At 40.1% G+C, this 26900-nt stretch overlaps 1 protein-coding gene and 1 pseudogene across 1 annotated transcript; both read right to left on the minus strand.

Moving 5' to 3' along the window:
- Positions 1 to 3260: 3260 nt before the first annotated feature.
- LOC148348489 (U2 spliceosomal RNA) lies at positions 3261 to 3402 on the minus strand (annotated as a pseudogene).
- Positions 3403 to 3407: 5 nt separating this feature from the next.
- Positions 3408 to 23050, minus strand: LOC148348490 (uncharacterized). The gene is made up of 10 exons (XM_088322865.1): positions 22453 to 23050; positions 12647 to 21891; positions 12460 to 12562; positions 12308 to 12377; positions 12179 to 12248; positions 11972 to 12103; positions 10943 to 11032; positions 8590 to 8733; positions 7151 to 7335; positions 3408 to 4167 (listed from the first exon to the last, which is right to left on the minus strand). The coding sequence occupies exons 1-10, from the start codon at positions 23048 to 23050 to the stop codon at positions 3999 to 4001; spliced, it is 10806 nt and encodes a 3601-aa protein (XP_088178991.1). The 3' UTR covers positions 3408 to 3998.
- Positions 23051 to 26900: the final 3850 nt, after the last annotated feature.

The following is a 26900-nucleotide window of genomic DNA, read 5'->3' on the forward strand; positions in this document are numbered from 1 at the left end:
GTTCTAACGATGCCCATCGGCCAGCACCCCTTGATTTGAGATCTCAGATTGGCTGATTCATGTGAAAGCGCATTTCATACTGTATTGTGACCGGACACCTGTTCTGCGTTCTCTCTACATCTCGCTGAGAAGAATTTGCTTCCCGCATTTTCTTCGTGCCTCTGAAACGATGCATCTTACTCTCACTCTATATGGCTTGCTCTCTGTCGGCAGGGCTTTGATCAATTCTCTCCCCATATAAAAATCTATTAACAATCTGTTCTCTCTCACTCTCTTATTCGGTAGGTTGACATAATCACTGTGGTGAAGTTGTAAGCTTGTAGTCTCTCTGACCAGCGGTACAGGCGCAGTGGCTTGTGTCCGAACCCCGTCGTGGCTTGGAGGGCTGAGTGCTTGGTGGTCGGTCCAGAGTGGGAAGTGAATTCCGTAAAGGTACATGTGCCATCCCTCGCACGCCAACGCTACGGGATGATCGCATTGGATGACCGGCAGGCATACACAGCTAGACAATCTGTGTATAAGACAAGTATTAGTCATACTCTACACAAGTGGCAAGGAGAAGGGTGCTCTGGTCAGATGAGACCAACATAAAACCTTTTGTGCTGAATGCAATGGAGACATTGAAGGATTTTATACATTGGACTCTAAAGGATTTTATACGATTGAATACAAATTACATTTAATGAAAAAGATATTCACTGACTGGGCTGTGGTGCGAGGTCAGGGAACCCATGGTGGAAAATGTTGTTTACAGGAACGGCGGGAACAGGACGTACAGCTGATAAGATAATCAGCACATCCAGATGCTGCTGACGCAGAGAGGCCCTGATGACGTCGGGACTCGTCTACAAGCTGGTGAAGCCCAGGGGGCTTTCTTGGCACGCCCATGGGAGGAGCCGGCACGCCATTATGCGGGGAGAAGATGGCCAATAGGAGAAAGCTAAAGGACTTCAGAAGAAGGCTTCACACAGACTCCAACGTCACTAATTTGTCCGTTTTCGATGGAGTACACTTACTTAAATTGTTAAAAAAATAAGTATGCCCCCGTGTGCAAATGTCGGCTTCCTGTTCATCTTTTCCCTCAAGAAACGAGCGCGCATAAAATGTTGGGTGTATGTAGGTTGTGTTTGGTTAATGGAGTCAGATAACTAATTCGAACAATTTGGTAAACGCTACATTATGATATTTAATTCCAACAATTGTTAAGTTTGGCGTAAGAGTACCACTGCACATCACCTTGAGAACACCCTCTCCACTGTCAAACATGGTGGTGGCAGCATCATGTTCTGGGTTGCTTTTCTTCAGCAGGGAAGATGGTTTGATTTGATGAGAAGACGGATGGCGCCAAATACAGAACAATCCTTGTTGTAAATCTGCTGGGAGACTGCAAGAGACCTAAGATTGGGGCGCTGGATCTCGGACGTGGTCAATACTTTTGTACGGCACCGTATTCACAACCGTTTAGTAAAAATCTCATCCATCTGAAGCCATAGGAAAGAGTGGGTGGAGAGGGACCTTCAACTTAGTTTATTACAAATGTTATAGTACAAGATTATCTACATGACTGTTATATTTCAGGAGGATCATACTATGCGCTACTAAAACAAACGAAAAGAAAGTAAGACACTGCTGATTACATTCAGGCACAGCGTCAAAGCAAAGTGAAATGCCGTTGCTTTAAGAATCAAGAGTACATGACACAAATTAAAAAAACATAAGGAAAGGGTGAGGTGTCAGGAACAACGAGTCCAAAGGTAAGTTATTAGTTTGAAATGTGACAAACCTTGTGTAAAAAATAAAATAGGTGATCGTCTATGAATCGTGAAACACCATGAAAGTGACTGATATATTTAAAAAAAAACAACTGCGCACGATTCAATTTCCACTCGGTAGTTCGAGGGCCTCACAGGGAGAAAACACACCAAAAAATTCATGTACTTTCCCCCAAAAATGTAACTTTAAAGGGACAGTGTGTATTATTATTAATATGATTATTTGACCACTGAATGTTGTTATATGGAGTGGTGCGGGAGTTGGCAACCCAAAATGTTAAAAAAAGCCATTTGGGATCAAAATATATATTTTTTCTTACTATAGTATTTGTGTTTTGTTTCAATGAATAAAGTTTTCTTTTTACAACTAGAAGGCGCTCAAAAACACACACTGTCCCTTTAAAGAAAACAAGACTTGAATCATCCAGCTAAATTGAATGTAATACTGGTAAAAATATACTGTGGTTTCCAAAATGCATTTCCCAGATCTACTTAGCAACATAAAGTGGAAGCAGAAGTAAGATCTTGAGGCCCGAGCCCGGCCTGAAATGTTGGTGTAGTCAGCCCAAATCACTCCACCTCCTCCCGAGTCCTCACAAAAAAATGGGAAAATTCAGGTTTTCTCCGGGATCGGTCCTTCGAATCAAGTTAACAGGTCAGGCTCGGGTTGGTTTGGGCTTTAATACCCGCGGGCCCGTGTCGGACTGGATTTTTAAGGTCCGATCTTACTTCTAAGTGGAACTTTTACCAGATTGATAGTTTGATAAAGTCCTGTGTAGATCCAAAACAGGTTCCTTATACATTTTGAAACCCAATACAGACGCTGCTCTACTTACGAACAAGATAGGTACCGGACAATCATTTGTAAGTTGGATTTTTTCACAAGTTGTTACAGTGCGATATTTTGGATGTTTAAGTTTTGTATAAGTATGTTTAAGGCTTGTATAAATAACCTGTATTGTTTTGTACTAAAAAACAAACATTTCATGAAACAATATGCTCTATAAAGACAAATAAAGTTAAGTTTAACTTACTTTTGGAAGATGGGCTTCAAGAGTTAGGCTACTTCCTCCTCCATGGTAGAAAGTGGCCAGAAAAAAAGCAATTCGACCATTTTCTCAACCGCATCAAGCTTTCTTATTCCACTTTCATTTCAAAAGAAACGGCTCGTCTCTTCTTTATACTTTACACCAATCATATTGAGTGGATGCGCGAAATATTAAACAATAAAAATGTCAAAATTCTTAGTGCGGTGGAGATACAGTATAGAATGTTTACACACAAACTAGGAAGAGGAAGCAGATTTCTTCTTTAGGGTGGATGATGGGTGGGGGTTTTGGGGTTTTTAAGGGTTATTGTTCTATCTTCGTTATTCATTATCCGTTATCGGTCAGTTCATAATACGCTACAAAGCCTAGGAGCCGGGACACTTACTCTCAGCCAAAAGGCCAAGCTAAGGTCCTAGCCCTAAAGCCTTGCTGCGATCATTGCGAATGCACCGTTCCCGGAGGTACTGCAATACCGGGCCGATGCGTGGAGTGGACAGAGCAAGCTCTTATTCCATCTCCGAGATGCAAAAATCAAAGATAATGGCAAGAGGTAAGGGCCAAGCTAAGGACCTAGCATCAAAGCTCTCACAGCGCCACACCTCCGTAGTGGCAGACTGAAGCACTACAGTACTGTCCTGTAAAAAGGTGTACGCAATACAAAACCTACAGCAATGTCCGGATATTTTCTGACATCCCGAAAAAAATATTCGTATCTATGGTTTTTCGTAAGTAGGGGAGCGTCTGCAGTCGTTTTTAGGATATCTGTAGATTCAGCAATATCCCAATTAAACTGTTTTAATGTAAATTATGATATGGGTAGTTTTTCTCACAATAATTGTATATTCTGGGAGAGAACAGTGCATGTTTTAAAAACAAAACAAATAACATTTCATAGTAGTCCTAATATTACAACAAAGATAAAATATAAAGGACATTTTCAGATTCATATGAGAACATCAGAGGGAGGGGTAAAATTATAGTTATTTCTCAAGATGATATCGGATATAATTTGAGGATCGAATCAAAAAATATATTATCCTTGCTTTAAATTTGCCTTCTTTTTAGCGTGCCATCGATAACTCCTGTGTAATAATCCCTTAATGTCGCTTTAAAATAATGTTTTCCTAGGTAACGCGTAAATGAGTGTATCCTGAGATCGAAAGCAAGAAGTGTCCCGTCATCCGGTATCGCTTTTGGGCTGTCGTGACTGAGTAGCGCTAACAAAGTTGTACACCAGAAACTGCGAGGTGCCAAAGTAGTGCGTGGCGAAAAGCTTGCCGTCCGGAGTCGGGTCCGAGAAGGCGATCTCGTCTTTGCTCAGGTACGAACCGTAGATGAAGTTGTTCCTGTGAGGAAAACATAAATCGGAGAACCGGCTTTTAAGAGTCTTTTATTGCTGTGATGTAGTCAGTCAATTTACCCAATTTTGAAACCTTCAAATGTACCGTAATTTGTGGACTTTATGGCCTAAAAACCCCACCTTATATTAGGGGTGGGATTCAAATATCGATGTTATCGATACTTATCAAATACTTGGATCGGATAGATACTATTGACCTGCGCTCGGTACTTTACTCCTCCACCAATTTTCAGCCCCTGCTCTCTCACCCAGAGACTTGGACACTCTTTAACGCAGGGGTGTCAAACTCAATTATACAGAGGGCCAGAACTCCAACCACACCTTTGGTCGCGGGCCGAAAAGGATAAATATTTATTGAATACACTAAAATTGACCTTAAAAAAAAATAAAAAAAATATGAATTTAAAACAGTCAGGAATATTATTCCAGAATAAACAAACTTAAACATTAAATGAATTAAATATTATTGCTCTCCATAAAAATATCTCCTGTCAAATTGAAAATATGAAAAAAAAAAAAAAAAAGAAAAAAAAAAAAAGAAATGTAAGTAAAATTTGTGCTATCCACTTTGGGAATTTGCTTTGGTGAAAAACATCTTCATATTCTTCTTGAACTCTTCCACTTTCTGTATCCTTTCTCTGGATTCAAGATTTTCAGCTTACTCTGAAGTTTTGTCTTGTAGTGCCGTTTTACATTAAATTCCTTAATTACGGCCACAAAAGCTCCACAAATAAGACACACGGGTTTAGCAGCAATGTAAGTTAACATAATTTTCTCGGTCATTGTGGTTTTTAATATCGGAGTATAGTTTGAAAGTTATCAGCGTTTCATCCATTATAGTAGATGTATACAAAATTATTTCACGGGCCGGATATAATTGTACGCCGGGCCAGATGTGGCCCGCGGGCCGTGAGTTTGACACCTGCGCCTTAATGCCTTAAAGTTCCTGTACATTTTGCCTAAAACCCCAATCCCAGTCATACCCAAAGTACCATATTATCATGACTATTAAGTCCCATCTAAAAGCCTTTATTTTTTTCAAAAGCTAACCGTGCGCCTAATAATACAGTGCGCCTTATATATGGATCAATATTAAGTCGCAAAGTCCTGCAACTAAGGCAAGCAGCCGCAGACTCGATTTTCCCCCGTAGGCGAAGTAGTCCGCGGTGTTTGCTGGTATATATATATACATTGGCGTTTCATTTCCAAACCAATGCGTCAATCATCAATTGAATCCGTCATTCTTGGCTAAAGTTATTCGGAGGTAAAGGAGGCGGGTCCTTTTTAGCATTTACAGGGTAGCATAGGCTAAAGCGGGCAAATCAAAGCCTGCAATTGGCCAAAAAAGATGTGAATCACACGTAAGGTTTCTCTACGGCATGGAGAAAACATTTTTAATAGTCTGTATTTGTAAACAGGAATTATAGCGCTTAACAATGTCCATCGACGCAGATGCTTCTTGGCGGATTTTTTTCTTTTATTTATCAGCATTATTGCGTGTTTTGGAGTGTGTAAATATTTTACAAAGTTGGATTTACTACACTTACATGTGTAAGAGGACCATGGTTGCCTATTATTATTGAACGTGATGGCTGCAAGACGACTTTGGTGAGCTACTTTCCCAGTATCTTGTTTCAGTTTGATCTTGATGTATCTGTGATGAGTCTATTTTTAAATTCAATTCAATACAAAGTGTTGTTGTCATATGCACAATGAAATAAAAACTAAGAAATGTTTGGCATTTCTTAAGTCCTAAGAGTTTAACCTTCCTAATGATATGTGGAATGATGCATTTGAGTGATCAGTGACATCGTACAGACACCATGTCCATACGTGTCTGAGACACGTATTTGCTTCTTTGCGAGCCCTTCGGAATGTTAAGGGGTTTGATAAAACTATCTGACTGTTTTGTTGATGTTCCCACTGTAGCGCCTTATAGTCCTGTGCGCCTTCCGTATGGAAAATATAGGACAAAAAACTATTTTTGGGGGGTATGCCTTAATAGTCGTGAAAATACGGTAAATTGAATGCTGTTCTTGAACCATTTGGAGGATATGGACAGTTTTGGTCTCTGTTGAAAGGTAAGACTCAGGTTTTGTCTCTGTCTTTTTGTTTGTTCTCCATTTTCTTTTTCTCCCTCTCTCTTTTACTCCCTTTGATTTTCTCTGTCCGTCTATTTCTCTCTTTTTTCTCTTTTCTTCTTTTTTCCCCACTTCCTCTATTTATCTCTCTTATGTTTATTTTTTTATCTTCTTTTGATCTTTCTCTTCCTCACTTCATTTCTCTCTTTAGTGTTTTCTCTTTCTTTCTCTTAGCCTCTCCCTTTTTCTCCCTTTTTCTCTCTATTGTGCTCTATCTCTTTTTCATGTTCACCATTTCTCTCTCTTTCTCCGTCTTTTTCTCTTCCCGTGTTCTTTTGATCTTTCTCCTTCTTACTTTCTTACTCTCTTTCTTTTTTCCCCATTTCTCTCTTTGTTGAGCTCTTTCCCTCTCTATTTCTCTCACTTTTTTTTAATTTTCTCTCTCTTACCTATTCTCTCTTTTACTCTGTCTTCCTTGTTCTCACTCTCTTTTTATCTCTCTCTTTTCCTCCTGCTCTTTTTCCTAAACCTATTAGTCATACCCCCTTGAGTTTTTTTTTTTACATTATGTGACCCCCAGCTAACATAAAACATGTAAACTGCCAAAACTTTGCTTGAAACACTCTGAATCTCTTAGACGAATTAACAACAAGTTGTCCTAAAAATGCATTATCTCAGATAATAACTGGAAAATACCGATTATATAGATAGATAGATATTTTATGAAAAAACGATGTACTATTTTCTAACATTTTTCATGTTTTACAATTTGGGAATCCCAATAAAATGTAACATAAAAGTAGTAGCTAGTAGTCCGGGATTTACGGTCATTACCCCGGTACATGTTCTGGCAGTGTATAGGCCGAAAGCGTGCATGGCGGCACTGACCTGAGGCACTCCACCAAGCGTGAGGCGATGGCCTGGCGTCTCATCATGCTGACCACCCAGATGCGGCTGATCCCGCACAGCGCCGGTTCGGGTTTGGTGGAGCAGCACCAAGCTCTCTGACGCTCAAACATCAACTTCTCCCCTTCTGAGCCCTCGGGTTCGGGGTCCTTGATTACTCTGTAGCCCTGCGTAGAGGATCCAATAGTCGTGTGACTTGGGTGTGCCGAGCACAGAACGTGCAGGGTCTTAGTGCGGGCCTCGTTCTTTTAGGCCTCTTCCTGGTTTTATAAGACCCCTATGTCACAGGACACGCGTGGTACATGACGCATATACATACCTGTCAACCTCCAGGGCTCCATGCCCTTACAAACTGTCATATTTTCCCTTACAAAATAATCTTACACCATATGTTTTTTTTCAAACGTGTTTATTAATGTAGTTTAACATGTTATATTGTACATGTGTTTTGTTATATCATATATATTGTTAATTAACATTTTGTTGTGAGAGAGTTGCTCGACATGAATGAGGTTTATTATAAAAAAAGTTCAAAAATGAAGTGGCTCGGACGTTCACTGTAGAAGGAAAAAATACATGCAAATATAATTAAGTAGAATTATCTTATTCAAATTATGAATTCATTTTCTGCATTCAATTATTGTTGGTAATATACTGATTAAAGGGATAACCACAAACCTGTCTTTTGTCATTTTTTCCTTTTATACTTCCTTTTTTTCTTAACTTATTTATACAACATAATTCGTAATATAATGCATCAAAGCAAGTGAGCCGTTTGAGAGCCGGCTCTCTTTATTGAGTTGAGCCGAAAAAGCCGGTTCTCTACACCACGATAGAGATATAGGCTACCACGGCGACCTCGTTTGACCTGATTGATTTGCCGTTTCGTGATAGTCGGTGTATACCGGATGGTACCCATAAATGATAAATTTGCGTTTTTCCGTACAGATTTTCTTGTACATCGTACATGTCTTAAAATACATAATAAACGTAATTTGTACGGCAAAAACGTACAGGTTGACAGGTATACATATAGTGATCATGTATGGACTCATTTTCCACTATTACTATGGTTTCATTCTTTTTGATATCACAAGAAATGAAGACTTATAGTCATCATATATGCATTCATTTACTAGAATTACTAAAGGCTATATTTGTTTTGGCTTTTTCCTGGTGTCACAATCTATTGAGATTTTTACCATGGGCCTCATTCTTTTTGGCCTCATTATGTTGTCACAAAATGTGCAGGCTGTGTGATGCATATCAGTGTCTGAAATATAATCATTTACAAGAATATTATACGGACTTCATTCTTTTTGGCATCCTTCGGGTGTCACAAGACTTACAGGGTGCAAGACCCAAATAATTATTGCATTTTTACTCATTTACTAGTATTAGTATCGTTGCGGGGGACTCACCTCATTAATGTGCTCGGCAATAAGACATCCCGCCACTTTCTTGTCGTTGGTGATGAACAGGAAAGTTTTGGTTGAGGAGGGACATTTTTTCCCTACCTGCTGGAAGCCAAGGTCATTGTCCACCATTTCTCTTATCTCTTCGACCTGTGTGGCGACAAACGACATCATTGGCGCCTTTGTAGATGGAAACTTGATTTGGTGAAGAATTTAATGACAAATAATCATCATTTTGGGGAAACAACACTTGACAATAAGCACTTATATATTGAAATTAGGATTGATCATGGTTTTTTTCTCCATGTTAAAGGGCTAATTTGTCAAATACAGTAATCCCTCGCTGTATCGCGGTTTACTTTTCACGGTTTCGATTCTTTGCAGATTCTGAATTGAATGGGCTTTATTGTCATTGATGTCAATGTTTTGCATTGTGTTCCACAGCAAAGAGCTCACAGCCAATGCCATCATTGGTGCAGGTTGTGGAAGGCTTTGTGTGTGTTTGTTAGGTGGGCATTGACTGTTTGTGTGCATGACTGTGATAGGCTGGTTTATGCTGTCAGTTTAACAGCGGGGCGGCCCCGCAAGTCAATGTGGCCGCTAAAACAAACTGCAAAGCACGGCGACACCTCGTAGTTATAGGCTCGTGACATTGAAAAGAAAATTGTAAATTAAATTGGACTCTGAAGAAAGTGAAGAAATGCTGATCACCACTGGGTGCTCAGTGGATTGTTATTGGGTCAGGGAAGAGACTAAGGCGGCGTCGCGAGAGGAAGCAATAGCGTGGCTGCAGTTCAAGCCTACTGCTCTGGCTTCGTAACAAGCCACCCCTGCATCTCACCAATGCCAGAGCGATTACCCCTAACAAATTATTTGGCTCAACCCATGAATCCGAGTATATATCATATCTTACTGATATCTAATAATCAGCACGGCAGCGCAGTGGTTACTGTGTGTGCGGCTCCGATCTAAGGTCATGAGATAGAACCTTCCTGTGTGGAGTTTGCATGTTTTTCCCGTGCTTGCGTGAGTTTCCTCCGGGCACTCAGGTTTCCTCCAACATTCCAAAAACATGCATTTCAGTTTAATTAGCCGGTCCAAATTGTCCCTGAATGAGCAAGTGAGTTGTCTGTCCCTGTGTGCCCTGTGACTGGCTGACAACCAGTTTGGGCTGTCCCCTGCCTATTGCCCGAAGATAGCTGGGATGCGATCCAGCACCCCGCAACCCTAATGAGGATAAACAGTGCAGATAATGGATTGATGGATATCTAATAAATAAATATACGTTTGACTTTGCGGGTTTTGACTATCGTGGCACTTTGGGGGAACGTAAACCCTGCGAAAAACAAGGGCTCATTATACAGTAAATCCTCGCTGTATTGCGGTTTACTTTTCGCGGTTTTCCTACTTTGCGGAATATCATCATGCATTGTGTTCTACGTTCTGATTGGCTAAAGAGAGGCTCCGCCAATTTTCTGCCTGTGCATCAATAATGTTGCGGTCTAAGAAAATGTAAAGCAACTTTAGGAACCTACATTACACATGTACAAGTCCACATGACAGCAATAAAATATCCTCTAAAGTAAAGTGGATGGTTCAGAATTCAATTTTGACTAACTTTTAATGCCAAACAAAAAATGGCAAATATATAATGGTAATACATATCATACTAATACCATAAGTGGATACCTCACTTTTTTGGGCCAAATTGAGATTTTTATTGCTTTATCTAAAAAGCGCCCAAGTTAGTGCAATATAGTTGCAAGATTATTTTGTAAATTGTGATGAAATAGTACATATGTTTATTGTAAAAAAAAAAAAGTTTTAAAAAGTACTCTACTTCTATATTTGTTGTTAAAAATGTTCTTTTCACAACATACTTTTGTTTTTCAATAACTTCCACATGATGGCCACAAAATATCATCTGAAGTAGATTGTGTCCATAATCAATAGTGAACAACAGCAAGAATATTTTTAAAATTATAATTTGACAGGAGAAAAATTATTGGTGAAAAAAGTTTATGAGGTGCAGTACTTTTATTTGTTAAACAAATGCTTGAGCCTGTAAATTGGGTTTGTTCTTTGGTTTCAATGTATAATAGAGTATACAATAAATAAGTAAATAAATGTTTCTACTTTGCAGGTTTTGACTATCACAGGACCCTTTTTGAATGCAACCTACGCCAAACACCCAGGGATTACTGCATTGAATTTTTTTCAGAATATTTTATAAACTTGATTTCCTTAATATCATTATTATAAAATGAAACGTGGATCATTATGCTGTATGTTCCAATGCCATAAATTTGACTTCTTTTTAGGGTTTCGTGTATTAATATCCAAAAATACTTTTAAATACCTTTTTGAGAGCGTATTTGGGATCATCAGGTAGAATCAGGATGATTTTGCCGTCGGGAAATTCCCCCAAGATCCTCTCCTTTTTCCAGCCCTGTCAATTAAAACACAGTAAAAAAACAACAATGTACACAGAACGAAAATGTCGATACACCTGACCCGTTGTAGCGAGCCGATGCAGCCGCAGCCAACAGAGGGCGCCGCCATTTTTTACCAATGTTATAAGTCTTAGGTATGACTCGGCCGAGGCGCGAACCAGCGACCTCCCAGTCTCAAAGCGGGCGCCCTACCATCTAGGCTACTTTCTTCGTTTAAGATGGGAATTAAAGGTTATTTTCCTATTTGATTGTGCCCTATGTTCCTGTTCAGAGAATCTACTCTGAAAAGGTTGGTCTACTAAAGATTCCAAGATCCAAGAAGAAATCTGTAGGCTCGAGAGCGTTCTCCCCTCTGGGCCCAGTGCAGTGAAATGCTCTGCCCTATGCGATAAGTCTAGATTTAAACACTTCCACTTCGGTTGCAGATCTTAAGACACACTAATATTCTATAGCTTATGAGTGATGTTGACCTAATACAAGTCTGGATGTTGCACGGTGCGTGTGTTCTGAGGCATAGTATCGGCAACTGGACCTGAAGCATGCTATAATTTAGAACCTGCTGCACTGGTTGAGATTTCGAGATAGGAAGCTTCCCGATGCTGTCAACGGGACTTTTTGCATGACTTTAGTTATTACTTATATATAATTTTCATGTAGACTATGTATCGTCTTTTAATGCCCTTGCAACATCCATTGTGGCCTGATCATCATGGAAGGGGGAATTACCTCATGTGTGACCCACTCTCAAGGTTTCTTAATTTTCCTCTTGCCTAGGTTTTTTTGAGTTTTTCCTTGCCCTCGTGTAGGTTTCAGATCAGGGGAGGTTGTAATGGTGGTCTGTGCAGCCATGTGAGACTTTGTGATTAAGGGCTGTACAAATAAATGTGACTTGAGTACAAAACAAAACAGCCATTGGAATGACAACTACTTCTTACCACGTATTTGACGGCACTGATAAACTGATTGTGGAATAGCAAATGTTGCGATTCGTCCTCAGGGCTTGTGGCAGAGTAAAGCATACCGCAAACGCTGCAGGCTTCAGCTCCAAAATGTTTCTGTCCTGCATCCTGCTCACCACAAAAACATATCCTCAGATCCGACTATAATGACTTGAAGATAAAGTGTTCCCTTAATTTACTTACAATGATCGTATGGCTGTCATCTTTGTCACAATCCTTGGTGGTCTCCCCATCATGTTGCTTCGTCACACCACTGCAGAAAATAACATGACTACAGAATGCAGTCATTGTGAAGAAAAAGGAGGGACTTACTCTTGACAGGAAATTTCTGATGCATGCCCAACAGGGACCATCTTGGGGGTAGGTTGGCTCTGGTCAGCTACTGTGGAGATAAAATAACAATCATTGTTGTACAGTATACCAGGAACGTTTAGAAGAGGTCTGGAAATTTAAAAAGAACAGACCATCATGTTTTCCTTCACATTGCTGCACCTCAGGGATATTAGAGCTGTCATTGCGAGGAGGGGGACTTTTAGGTGGACTTGATAAACTCAAAGCTGTTGTACTCTAGAAAACATAGTGACGGAAAAAAAAAAACGATTGGACATTAATTCTAGTTATTTCGTTGCGAATATGAACTAAAGATGTTACCTTGCTTTCGTTATCTGCCGTTGCCTGAACCTCAAGGCTTTCAGCGGGTCTTAGAAAATCCTCAACTGGAGGACTGCTGAGCTTTATCTGAGGTGTGTTTAAAATGGCTCTTTGATCTGAGGATGCACCAGCGGTCTTCGGCTGGGGCAAAACAGACCTCTCATTATGCGGGTGAGTCAAGACTGAGGTTGATTTTGATTGTGGTACAATATCAGAAGGAATTGAATTGGTGGGGGCAACCGTGACAGAAGCTTTTGACTGGGCAGGTGTGGCGATGGGACTTTGTGCAGGGAGAGCACAGTTGACTTTGGAGTGACCCACGGTTGAAATGGTGGACTTTGACTGAAATGGTATGAGTCCAGTTGAGTGTTTCGGTTTTCCTTGGGTAGCTTGCTGAAATTTGGCTTTTGCCTGCGCAGGAAGGTTTGACTGAATTTGACTCTGGTTAAGCTTAGGTAGAGGACAAGACCTCTTTGGGGGTGCTGGTAATGGGTCATCGTCAAGTTCAAAGTCATCAGGGGAATATTTTGGGCGTGGTTTGTATGGCTTGTACTCAACAGGTTGTTGTTTTTCTGCCTTAAATCCATTGGGCATTGGTGGGGGGACAGCTGGCAGGGACGTCCTCCTGGTAGATGACCGTGTAATTTTAGGGGCAGGCTTTGAGGGAGGGTTCTGCTTCAAAGTCTGAGCCTTACTACTTTGCCTTGTTATTCGCGTGCTTCCGGTTTTAACAGGTTCAGTCTGAGGGGTTTCTGCTTTTGGGGGTTCAGTTTTGACTTCTGGTACAGTCTTGAGGAGATCAACTTTTGGAGCTTCAGCATTAGCTCCGTCACTCTTTACAGGCTCAGGTGCTTCTGGCTTGGGTGATTCAGGCTTGCTACAAGCCGTAGGATTTGGAGGCGGGGAGGAATGGGTTTTGGGTGCAGGTTCAGAGGTTGTGGCATTAGGGAAAAATGGAGCAGGCGTAAACATTGACGGCTGCCAGTCCATTTGAGAGAAAATTTGATTTGCATGGTCAGACTTCATTTTTTTCATGCGTGCCCATGACATCTTTTCCCTTTGGAGTTCAACCTGTCTTAGCTTTTGATATCGAGTTAGCTTCTTCTTTTCATGGGCCTTTAGGGGCACTGAAACCTGTGAGACAAAGAAACGCCTCTTTGGAGGTTCAGCTGCCAGCTTGGATTCAGCAGTAGGGGACTGCACCGCAGGAGGCTCTTCAGCCTGGGACACCAAAACGAAGGCACTTTCGGGTTCAGCAGCAGGCTTAACGTCAACTGTGGTCACCTTTTGTACACTCACAGGTAGATTTCCTTTCTTGACATTCTCGTCTATTTTTAAAATTTCTTTTTCTTTCTTGATCCTCTCCAACAGCATGCTGTCAGTTGCTATGTCCTCAGCAATTTCCTCACACAAGGCTAAGAGGTTGAGCTGCTGCTTGTTGGCAGTCCTTTTCATGGCAGCAGCTTTTTGCTCTGCCAGAGCGGCCAAACGTGCCTTTGTTCTTGCCTGGGTGTTCATTTCTTGCTTCTTGGGTTTCTCAATAACTATCCGGTTGTCAGGAATTGGAGATGAATTGATAGGTGCTAGGGTGTTAGAATTGTTGATCACCATAACCTCATTGTCGAATTCTTTCCCAACCTCAACCACTACAACTTCTTGTCCAATTTCCATGTCCTCCAGAATTTGAAATTCCTGGACAGCCAAGTCACTCGGGTTATCCTCTGCTGACACAAAATTCCCACTTTGGAATTGAGACTCAGCTGTTTTTGCTATATCAGATGGTGATTGAGAGTGGTCCTCTGGAGTTGTTAACTCTGAAGGTTTTTCTGAAGGTGTTTCAGGTAAAACCGCAACTTTTTCTCCAGATGGTATCACTGCAGAAACGTTGATCTCGGGGATCTGCAGAGGTTCTTCTGTGGCCGCAATTAAACAATTTGTATCCACCTGGCTCACCAAGCAGGGTTCGGAGAGACCTGAGGCAACAGCATCTTGTGGGACAATATCTTTGCCCTCTGGGACTGGCTCAAGAATGACATATTCCTCAGATGTGATATCCAGTATGTCGACTGCAGGAATGACCAAAGGTACTGTGACTGGAAGGTCATTTTGAAGGTGTCCCGTTACCTTTTCAAGAACCACACATTCTGCAGAATCACACGTTTCTTTAACTGCCAAAATCTCCGTTTCATTGCCTACTGCACAATTGGCTGGACATTTCAATTGAACTTTGGTGGTATTTTGTTGCTCCATTACTTCAACTGTTTCTTTTCCATCAGTCAGTTCTTCTTCAGCAGATTTTTCTTTTTCCAGTTGCAAGACAGTTTTCACATCTTGCATTGCTTGGCACTCCAGCGCTTCATTATCAGCAATTTCCTCCCTTTCAGGGTACAAGTCAGCCTCAATGTCTAAAGACGTAAGGTCTCGACTTTTGAAATCAATAGAAATCGCTTCAATTTGAGGACTCTTTGTACTAGTCTCTGAAATTGTTGCGATCTGTTCTACCTCTATTTCAATAGTTGTTTGGACACATTCTAATTCTTTAGCTTCTTTCTCGTTTTCCAGTGGCAAATGAGGAGACTCGTCTTGATCTCTAGGAAACAAATGCTCTGTCTTTTGGCTAGTTGGACACTCCGAAGACATCAAATCTTGTTTCTTCAAAGCCACAGAGTGATCATCATCTTTGTTACTATCTGGAATCCTCTCTACAACAGTGGCAATTTGCTGTCCTACCGTTTCGAGAGCTGCTTGGCCATCTGTCTGTTGGTCTTCAGTAATTTCATCATATTTTATTTGCAAATGAGAATCCGATGGAATTTTGCTGCAGTTTAAATCTTGCTTTTTTGAATCCCTGGAATTGTCTCCATTTTCTTCTGGAATTGTGGTGGTCTTTTCTATCTCCATATCAACTACTGTTTGGACATCCACCTTTTCTTCACTGGTTTTCTCATCTCCCGGTTGCAGATGAGGAGACACTTCTATTACACCAGTAGACGAATGTCCCATCTCTGGTGCTTCTGGTGCACACTCTGAAGACATGAAATCTTGCTTTTGACTATTCACTTGAATTATGGAAGTCTGATGTCCTACCATTTCAACTGCTGCTTGATCACATTGCTGCTGTTCTTCGGTAATTTCATCATACTGCATTTGCAAATGAGAATCTGATGGAAAATCACTTGAGTGCATGGCATCTTTGATTACTTCAATAGTTTGCACTTCCTCTAAAGACAACAAATTTTGCCTTTTTAAATCAATGGAATTGTCTTCATCTGTTTCTGGAACTGTGGTGGGCAGTTCTGTCTCCATTTCAACTACTGTTTGGATAGCTCCCCTTTCTTCACCGGTTTTCTCATCATCCAGTTGCAAAATATGAGACTCTTCTCTTACACTAGGAGACACATGCCCCATCTGTGGCACTTCTGGTGCACACTCTAAAGACATCACATGTTGGTTCTGACTATTCTCTTGAACTATGAAAGCCTGATGTCCGACCATTTCAACTGCTACTTGACCAGCTTTTTGTTCTTCAGTATTTTTTTTAGACAACTGAGAATCTGACAAAATTTCACTTGAGTGCATGGCAACTTTGATTGCTTCAATAGTTTTCACTTCTTCAAAAGACCACAAATCTTGCTTTTTTAAATCAATGGAATTGTCTCCATCTGTTTCTGGACTAGTGGTGGTCTGTTCCATCTCCATTTTGACTACTGTTTGGATGTCTGCCATTTCATGACTGGATTTGTCATCTTCCACTTTCGAATGAGACTTTTCTCTTACGCTGGGAGACAAATGCCCCATCTGTGGCGCTCCTGGTGCACACTCTGAAGATATTAAATTTTGCTTCTGACTTTTCTCTTCAACTATGGAAGTTTGTTGTCCTACAATTTCTACTCCTGCTTGGCCATCTTTCTGTTGATCCTCCATAATTTCATCATGCTGCGTATGCATAGGACAATCAGACGCAATTTCACTGGAGGTAAATTTTCGTAATTTCTCATCATATGAAAATTCCTGCGTTTTTAAATCACCATGAATATATCCATCTTTTTCCGGGACTTTGGTCACCAGTTCTAGCTCCATTTCACCTGCTGTTTGGACATCTGTTGATTCTTCAGCCGTGTTCTCAGATTTCAATTTCAAGTGATTGGACTCTTCTCCTTCGCTGGGAGACAAATGCTCGATCTTTTGCTTATTAGGTGCAACCTTTGAAGAAATCAAATCTTGCTTCTGCAAAATTACAGAAGCATCACCATCTTTGTTACTATTTGGACTTCTCTCTTGAACTATGGTGGTCTTCTGTCCTGCATTTTCCACTGCTTCTTGGTTCTCTCTATGATCGTCATTGTTTTTAGCAAATAAAATTTGCAAATTACTTTCTGCCGAAATTCCAATCATTTGCATGTCCACATTTTTATTGATTTCTGCTTCCCTTGAGGACAACAAATCAGAATTTTGTAAATCACAGTCAACACCTTTATCCTTTTCCAGGACTGTGGCCGCCTGTTCTAGCTCAATTTCAACTGCTGTTGATTCTTTGGTCGTGTTTTCAAATTTTAATTCCAAGTGATTGGAGTCTTCTCTTTCGCTAAGAGACGAATGATCGATGTCTTGTTTATTATGTGCACACTCTGCTGATATTAAATCTTGCGTCTCTAAAGTCAAAGAAGAATCGCCATTTTTGTTACTATTTGGACTTCTTTCTTGAACTATGGTGGTCTTATGCCCTGCTATTTCAACTGCGGCTAGGTTTTCTCTCTGATCTTCATTGTTTTCAGCACATTCCATTTGCAAATGAATATCCGCCAAAATTCCACTTGTTAGCACGTATTTATTTTTTTGTGATTCCCTTAAGGAAAACAAATCTGGACTTTGTAAATCACAGTCAACACCTTTATCTTTTTCCAGGACCGTGGTTGCCTGTTCTAGCTCCATTTCAACTGGTGTTTGGACATCTGTTGATTCTTTGATTGTATTGTTGAATTTCAAATCCAAGTGAAGGCACTCTTCTCTTTTACTCTGAGACAAATGATCGATCTCTTGCTTATTAGGTGCACACTCTGAATAAATCAAATCTTGCTTTTGCAAAGTGACAGAAGCAACACCATCTTCGTTACTTTTTGGACTTCTGTCTTGAACTGTGGCAGGATGTCGTCTTGCTCTTTCAGCTGCTGCTCGGTCGTCTCCCTGATATTCACTATTTTCATTACATTCCATTTCCAAATGACAATCTGCTGAAATTCCAATGGTTTGCATGTCCACATGTTTAATGATTTGTGCTTCCCTTAACGACAACAAATCTGTCTTTTGTAAATCACAGTCATCACTTTCATCTCTTTTCGGGATAGTGGTGGTTTGTTGTACTTTCTCAATATTACCTCCAGTTTGGTTATCTATAGCGTCTACTTTTGAGATAATGCTATTTCTCAATCGTAAACAACTATCTTCTCTGCTTTCATCTGTAGACACATTTTTATCAATGCCTTCGTCACCAGGTTCATCGTCTAAAGAAAGGGAACATTGGTTCTTAAAAGCCTTAATAGCATAGCAACCATTGTTACTATCTGGATTACGGTTTGGAACCATGTTGGTATGATGTATTTCCATTTCCACTGCTGCCTTGTGATTTGTCAGTTCGTTAAAGGTTTTATCATTTTCCTTTTGCAAATCGCTTGCAGGTGCGCTTTCATTAGTGAGCACGTCTTTTTGGTTTTGATTGCTTTGTATGGACTCCGAAGACCCACCATATTGCATTTCCAAATCATCTCCTTTGGTCTCCTTAAGAGCGGTGATCAGTTGAAGTTTGTCCTTTTCAACTGCACATTGGTTGTCTGCAGTGGTAATGGTTTCCTCCAGGGGCAAATTACAGATCTTTATGCTTTCATTGTTAGAAAAGTCCTTCAAGCCTTGAGTAATTGGTACTTCCTCAAAAGTCACAGCAGCATTCCTGCATTTATTTATGCAGGAATGCAAACATAATGCATCTTGCGGCAATGCATTTTTTGAGTTACTTTTGTTTTTCAGTTGCAAACTACCATCAAACAGACTTTCATTAGCAAGTAAGTTCTGCATTGGGTGTTGAGTACTTGGTGCTTTGTCTAAATTAACAGCCTCTGGAAATGTGGTGGTTTCCTGTACCTCCTCCATTTCAATTTCTCTGTGGCCCTCTAACAGTTTTTCGAAAGCAGTTTTGGTATTTCCCAGTTGCAAATGACTAGCCTCCATGTTATGATTAGAAGAAAAGCAGTCTATATTTGGACTGTTTGACATATTGCATGAAGACACCAAATCTTGTCTCTTAAAAGATGTTGCAACTTTATTGTCTGTATTACACTTCGGCAAAAAAGTTGTCAGTGGGAGTGAGAAACTTTCAACTGCTATTTGGCCATCAGCATGTTCTTCAGCCATTTCCTCATTTTTCAGTATCAAATGACTAGCTTCCATGGTTTGATTAGAAGACAAGGCCTCTTGAGTATCTTGAATACTTGACAACGGCACCATACTTTGCTTTTCTGAAACCAAAGCAGCATCAGCGTTTTTATCACTTTCTGGGCTACTAATAGGCTCATATATGATCATGTCGTTTTCAAATTGTGAGTGACTGACTGTCCCACTTTGCTCTTCGGTAGAAGTAGGTGAAATAGGACCAGCAGTTGGTTGGTCAGAAATGTCATATAAACCCTTACCTGTAAAATATGGACCTGTTTGAACTTCAAGTATGTCCAATGCACGTTCAGTGACAACTTGTTTTCTGTCGCTTACTGCTTGGTATGAATCTACTAATGCTGATGCTTGTAAATCGTCAAGCAAGGGTACATGTTGAAGAATCTTTGTGTGATCAGTAGTTGAATTTTCTGTCAAGTTCTCACAAAGCAGGTCCGTTTCAGGTTGTATCTCCACCAGATGAGAAGTTTCCGCAGTTTGGCCACCAGAGATTTGTGGCCTTAGAGAAGCCTCTAATGGTAATGTCTGGTTCTCCTGGACAATATTTTCAAAATCCATGTCTTCAGTTACTACCACTTGATTCCCATTTGCATCGGATATCCCTTCTTTCACTTCTTCATGGGTTTCTTCTATGAGAGCTGAATACAGCTTTTCCTGGATAATTTGATTATCTGATTCCTCTGAAGTATTCACCAGGCCTGCAGCGCTTTGAATTTTGAGGTCAACCGGACTCAGAGGTGTAGCCACAGCGTCAAAATGTCTTGTGTTTTTCAAGTCATATACGTGGTTATTTGCATGCTCATCCTTCTTAGTTTTCTCATAAGCTTCTCCAGGTTTCCCTGAAACAGTGATATGTTCTTCACTTCTGTTGGTCTGGAAATTGCCTAAAGTTACACTTTTCAGTACATCATTAGTGGTAGAGTCAGTTACTCTTGTGTCTTCCTGAACGATGGCATCTTGCATCTTTTCTGAATTTAAAACTGTCAAGTCCTCCATACTATATTCTGTATTTATTGTGTCTTCTTTTTTGGTGTATTTACTCATTCCAAGTATATTTTCATTATGATTTGCTTCATTCGCATTTTCAGAAACAGGTAAAGTCGTGTTCGTTTCAATCATAGTTGCTGTTGTATATTCCAAGCACTTACTTTCCATTTCCAAAATAGAAGGGTTTCCCATTATATCCATATTATTAAGGTTTCTTCTAGTGTCATTATTGATTTCGGCCTGAAGCGAGCCAGCATGAACTCTTTTAGGAGATACTTCCATATCTGTTTGGTGACGTGAGACAATGACACATTGACGACGCTCTTTTGTCTGGTTTTGCTCAAAGGTTGCGTCGTTGTGTGGAGGAAACACCTCAGAGGTTTTGTTGACGATAATCGAACTTGACACAGGAACATGCTTTGGATCAGGGGGTTTTGCGTGGATTTCAGTCTCAGATCCTGTGCGTTTCTCTTTCACCCAACTTTCTGCATTCAAGCAGTCTCTCGGGTCCCTTTGTTGTAGGGTTTCTGTTACGTTTGTCACATTTTGTCCCAAACTCCCAATGGACTCCATTTTTGAAAGATTTTGATCACACTGGAGTGGCTTATCCTCCACTTGACTCATTGTATCGAGACAGTCTTTCAAAACCCCATGTAGTGCGGGTTTGGTTACCGTTGAAAATGCAGGATTCCATGACTCCAATGATGTTGTCTTTTTATCAAGTTGAAATTCCCGTTGGTCAGAATCCAACTCAGACTCTAAAATTTGGCTTCCTGGAAAGACTTCTTCTGGTCTGGGCTGGGTTTCTTCTGAAAGAGAGGCATCTATGTGACCTTGAGAGTGTTCACTTGAATCCGTTGCAGCTTCATCTTCTGCCTTGTTTTCGGATTCCATCTGATGCCCCGCCATTTTACCCCTGGCTGGGAGGACCTCACGTGACATTGATTCATTTATGTGCAACTGTGACGAAACATCCAGTTGTTTATCTATGTCCGCTTGTGAATTATTTTTTTCATCGAAAGTTTGATGTTCTACACAGTTGCCAGGGATTTTGGGGGGACAGATTTTGGTGTCTTGGTGAAGTAAAGGACTAGCAAATACATTGTTTTCAATAGAACTTACTGGTTTCCAATCAGACGCAGTTGAATGTTGATTTATTTCAGTTTGGCTCTGAATATTTTCACAAAACTTATCAATGTTATTCTGAGCAGTAAAATGGTCAACTAGGACCTCCTTAGTTTTTTTGGAAGGTAAATGATTTTTTGATAAAGAATCTCCAGTTTCTGATATACAATGTAACTTTAATGGCAGATTTTCTATAACGGGAGACTCGATTTGCGCTTCAATTTGTGCATTAGGACCTTTAATGGGAATCTCTTGAGGTGTGAAGACAATTTTTTTCATGAGTGACATATCTTCAATCAACGTTACTTCTTTCTGCCCTGTATCTGTTATTTTCCCATCATCTGCATTTTCTGGTATTTTACCAGACTTAATTTGACCGTCTGTATTATGACTTTCAAAGAGTCCAGCAGCAGTTTCCTTCAAAATCAAATTATCGTCCAGATTGTCTGGAATTTTATGAGACTTTGTCAAAAACACATTTTCGGTAATATGGCTTGCAGGGTTTATATCACACGTCATTACTTCTTGGTTTATTTCAGTTGATGGCATTTGAATTTCCTGGATTAAATGCCCTTCTCTGTCATTTTTTCCAAGGACGTCTTGTGCCACGTCATTGTCCACCTTCGAAATGGATCCAGCCAGACTTTCGACAGTTTCACTACACTCATATTCAACTTGGCAAGTTTTTATGTCTGGCCATGTAGATGCAACATTTGTTTCGATGACACAATCTGGATTTGATTCCATTTGAGTTGCTGGACTTCTTGTTGACGGTATCGATAAAGAATTTCCAATGTCGCTTGGTGGATTTCCATCAAACCGTGTTACTTTTTCAAGAGGACTATGTAAATTGCTGTTATAGTCCATAACCATTTGCTTTTCTTGGCTCTGACCCTGCTGTTTTAGGTCTGACTTACTTTCTGTTGCCTGAGGATACGGTGTCCTATTTGACTCACATAAACAACTTTCTTCAATTATTTTCTCAGGATTACAACTTTCAAACATGGTTTCATTGGCAGACTCATTTGTATGTGTCTGATCTTCATTTTGTACTTCATTACGTTTTCTGAAGTCATCACTTTCTGGCAGGCTACGTTGCGTTTGGTCTGTGGTTTGTGTTGAATTCTGTGCTATCACGCTTAAGTTAGTCCCTCTGTATTTTATGTTGCAATCTGGGTTGCAATTTGGTCCATAGACACAATTTGGAAGATGTACATCTTCATCGCAGGAATTTAATGTTTCCACTAAATGACTTCTGGCGGACACAGGAGCCTCTGATTGAGATTCGGTTAGGGAATATGCAAGAGGATTGCCCTCTGTAAGACTTTGGCCCTCTGATTCTTCTCTGTCACATTGTTCAGATGAGACTTTGATATCAGCAGACGTGTTTTCAAAACGTAATGGTTCCTTTGTGTTTTTTTCCATCATTGAGTCTGAAACGCCATCGTAATTGTGCTGTGGTAGCGATGCCAACTCTTCGCTGACTTGCGGTACTTGGCTCGAATGTCCCTTGCTGACCTCATTAGGTGTGTTCCGTTCACCGCACTCTGCGTTATCATTGTCTGACGGTGCTTTCCAACAGTAGGCGATTGTGTTTTCCGAGACAGAAAAACCTGGGGTAGTTGTGAGTGGGGATGTTTGTCGGAATGCCTTGGATGGGTTCTCTTCAGTTTCTGTTGCGTCTTCATCGTTAAGTTTCCTCTTTGTCCGAGGCGCGACGGCATCTAATTCAGACCTGTTGTTGACTTCTGGTGTGGTTTCAGACTGGAGCGCTTCAACATTGTCGTCGAACCTCCCCAATTTTGCTTGAGGGTCAAATGGCTCCTCTGATCCTCGCTTTGGGGCTGGCATCCTGTCAAAACCAATAACAAAATGTTACTGATATATATGGCAGCGACTGTAAAGTCCAATTGGGAGTTCAATTGTGACACTTTTACAGAAAAATATTTCACAAGGGTTAACTGCAATGTTTCTCAACTGCTGGGCGGGGACACAAAAGTGGGTCTCAGATCTGTTTTCAGTAAGCGGCGGGCCTTTGCAAAATAATGCTATCAGAAAACAGACGGTCTCTAAGATTTTTGAAAAGTAGATAGCGGTAATGCCCTGCTCGATCTCCTTCTTCGGTTCAGTCAGTGAGCACTGTCCCAATAGATTTTTAACAGGTATCATATGTCATTTTCTTGTGATATTATTTTTGGTTTCATTTCCCTTTTCTGCCCATATTAATGGGTCCCGAAAAAGTTAGTAAGACAGGGAAGGAAAAGTGGAAAATAGTGACAACTATTGAGACAAAAAAGGAAATGGTTGTGAAATACCAAAATGGTGTCTGAGAGTCTCCCATCAGAGCGCTGCTGGAAGGTACAGTCAATGATTTTATTTTATTTTTAATTGGGTTTTTCTTCAGCTTTTTTTTTTACCAGCATTACAATATCTATCATCTACTGTACATAATTAAATAATTATATGCATTTAAAAGTTTTATTAATATTTTAGGTATGAATTTATTTTAGTAAGTGGTTATTTCAACAGGGGTGGCTTATATGTGATGTAGTCACAGTATGTGCCAGTATATACAGTACTTTGAGTTCTTTTGGTTTTGCTTTTTGAAAAAAGGTGAATACAGTGTATTCTGCTATATCTGCTTTAAACTGCACATTCCTTTCATTCCATAAATTCGAGAAATGTATTTTTTTTCTTGCTTCAGGTCACGGCTTGTAATTTGGATGTGATGGTGGGTCCTGAAGTCGGACCAGTTGACAACCACTTGTTTTTACAGCAATACCATCAGTGGTAAGAATGGGGTATTATCCAAAAACTCAGAGTGTCCCTATTATTTGGAGCTGGATCGAATCGAGACGAAACTGCCAAGCACCAAATGCAATGCAAAGCAGATCGATTATAGAAAATAAAGCGATTCCCACGCACCCCCACAGATACCACGTCATCCATGCCAAACCAAAATACCATGACATTATACATAGTAGTAAAAATAAAGCTCTACTAATAAGAAATGTATTTATTGCCACCTTTGCCCCCATTGTCCCTTTGTGTGTATACACGAAAAATACTAAAACATGAATACAAAACAAAATTTCCAATTTAAAACAGGACCCTGTATAATATTTTGCTTTCATTTCGAAGGGGGAAAATAATACTATAAAGTACTACAAAAACACGACAGTAATATTATAATACAAGAAGGAAGGTAGGAAGGAAGGTTAGTGATAAAGAAAAGGAAAAAGGTTAAAAGGTGACAACAACTATCGCGTCGAAGGAAGAAATTATTGTGAATTTTGAAAATGGTGTACAATTGTCCGCCATTAAAAAACTGCTGGACGGTACAGTAAATGGTTGAAACATGTTATATTTTTGGCTTTTTACTGGTAGCTCCATATTTATTAACTACATTATAATTGATGTTTAAGTACACTTTTATCAATATTTTGAATTTATTTTGGTATGTGGCTATTTCAAAGAAGTTTTAGGGGGACTCACTTAAATGCAATGTAGGCTTATGTGCGAATATATACAGTACTTAGTCGTTTTCGCTTTTGTGGTCATTTTGTTTTTGGGAAAAATGCTGAATATATTCTACTATCTGTGATAATTTACCAGTATTGTAGGGTTGTACATCTTCCTACTCTTGATAATTAGCACACTACTTCTCATTTTGTGTGTCAGGATGCAAAAATGGGTCCCTTTTCAGCGCTTTGTGCGCCTTTTACTTGGCAAAGGTCAAGGAGAAAAAACTGAGGGTCAATTACACTCTTTAAAAGTTGGTGGCAATCATGCCCTGCTCAATCTCTTCTACCTGTTCAGTCGATCATCGTGTTTGAGAGGCACCACATCTCATATTATTGGGATTTTGTTGGTTTTATTGCCTTTTTTGCCCATAATGATGGGTGCCGAGAAGGTAAGTGATAAGAGAAAAGAAAAGTGTTAAACAAATGACAACAACTATCGAGTCGAAGGAAGAAATGATTGTGAATTTCAAAAATGGTGTACAAGTGTTTGTCATTGAAGTGCTGCTGGAAGGTACAGTAAATGATTGAAAAATGTTATATTTTTGGCTTTTTACCAGTATCTCCATATTTATTACATACTTGTTGATGTTTAAGTTCGCCATTTTTTTAATCAATATTTTAAATTTCTTTTGGTATGTGGCCGCGATTGATTTGGATACATGGTGTTATGACTGCACTGCAGGAAAGAGGTCTAAATTTAGTGGAAGCTAGAGCTCTTATTGTTGATAGGAATGAGTGGAAAGGTGATGTAAAAGGATAGTGGGATGTTTAGACATGTTGGGCAGGGCACCTGTATGATGGGGCAGGAGTAAACCAGTGAAAGCTGTTGGGCCCTGCTGAGTGTGTTGTGTCACCCTGACCCGAGTGACATGGCCGCTTTCTTGCGTCTTGTTTCATCCGGAGGGACGAAAGCATGACCAACTTAGGTGCAGAGGTGCCTAACTTGTTTGGGAGTTTGGGCATTTGGGCTGGCCATGGTCCCCCAAAAATTTTGTGTGGGCTTTTTGCTATTTTTCCCTTTTTTATATTCATTGTTATTGTATGTGTTTGTCTTGCTGTCGGTCACCCATCTTGAGGGATATGACCAAGGTAGATAGATGTGGCTATTTTAAAGAAGTTTTAGGGAGTCGCTTAAATGCAATGTAGATTCATAAGCGAATATATATAAAGTACCGTATTTTCCGCACTATAAGGCGCACCTAAAAGCCTTTATTTTTTTCAAAAGCTGACCATGCGCCTTATAATACAGTGCGCCTTATTTATGGATCAATATTAATTCGCAAAGTCTTGCAACTAACTTGCAGCCGCCAACTAGATTTCCCCCCGAACGCCAAGTAGTCCGCGGTGTATGCTGGGATTTATTTACCGGTGTTTCATTGGCTAACCAATGTGTCAATCATCATTTGAATCGATCACTATTGGCTAAAGTTATTCGGAGGTCAAGGGGCGGATCCTTATCATTTACAGGCTGGCATTGGCTTAAATGGCAAAACAAAGCCTGCAATTGGCCAAAAAAGATGTGTCAATCATCAATTGAATCGATCACTATTGGCTAAAGTTATTCGGAGGTCAAGGAGCGGATCCTTTTTATCATTTACAGGCTGGCATTGGCTTGAACGGCAAAACAAAGCCTGCAATTAGCCAAAAAAGATGTGTCAATCATCAATTGACTCGATCACTATTGGCTAAAGTTATTCGGAGGTCAAGAGGCAGATCCTTTTTATCATTTACAGGCTGGCATTGGCTTAAACAGCAAAACAAAGCCTGCAATTGGCCGAAAAAGATGAATGTGTATAGGACGTGGCTGACAGCATACAGAAAGAGTTTTTTACTATACTGTATTTGTAAATATTTTATTCTCCTGGATTGACTACACTCACGGATATAAGAGGACCACGGCTGCACATTATTATGAACACAACGACTTCGGTGAGCTACTCCGGCTATATATCTTGTTTCAGACTGAACTCGATGTTTCTGTGATAAGCGGTGCAGATAATGGATGGAATGGAGTGTCTATTTTTAAATTAAACTCAATTCCAAGTGTTTATTGTCATGTTCACAGTAAAGTTGCGAGCGAAAAAGAAAATAGAAACTAGGGAATGGTTGGCATTTCTTGAATCCCAAGACTTTAACCTTCCGAATGATGGAACGATGCATTTGAGTGACATCTTACG

This window comes from Urocampus carinirostris, chromosome 18 (genome assembly GCF_059441175.1).
Source record: "Urocampus carinirostris isolate Australia breed hairy pipefish chromosome 18, RoL_Ucar_1.0, whole genome shotgun sequence".
Taxonomy (NCBI): domain Eukaryota; kingdom Metazoa; phylum Chordata; class Actinopteri; order Syngnathiformes; family Syngnathidae; genus Urocampus; species Urocampus carinirostris.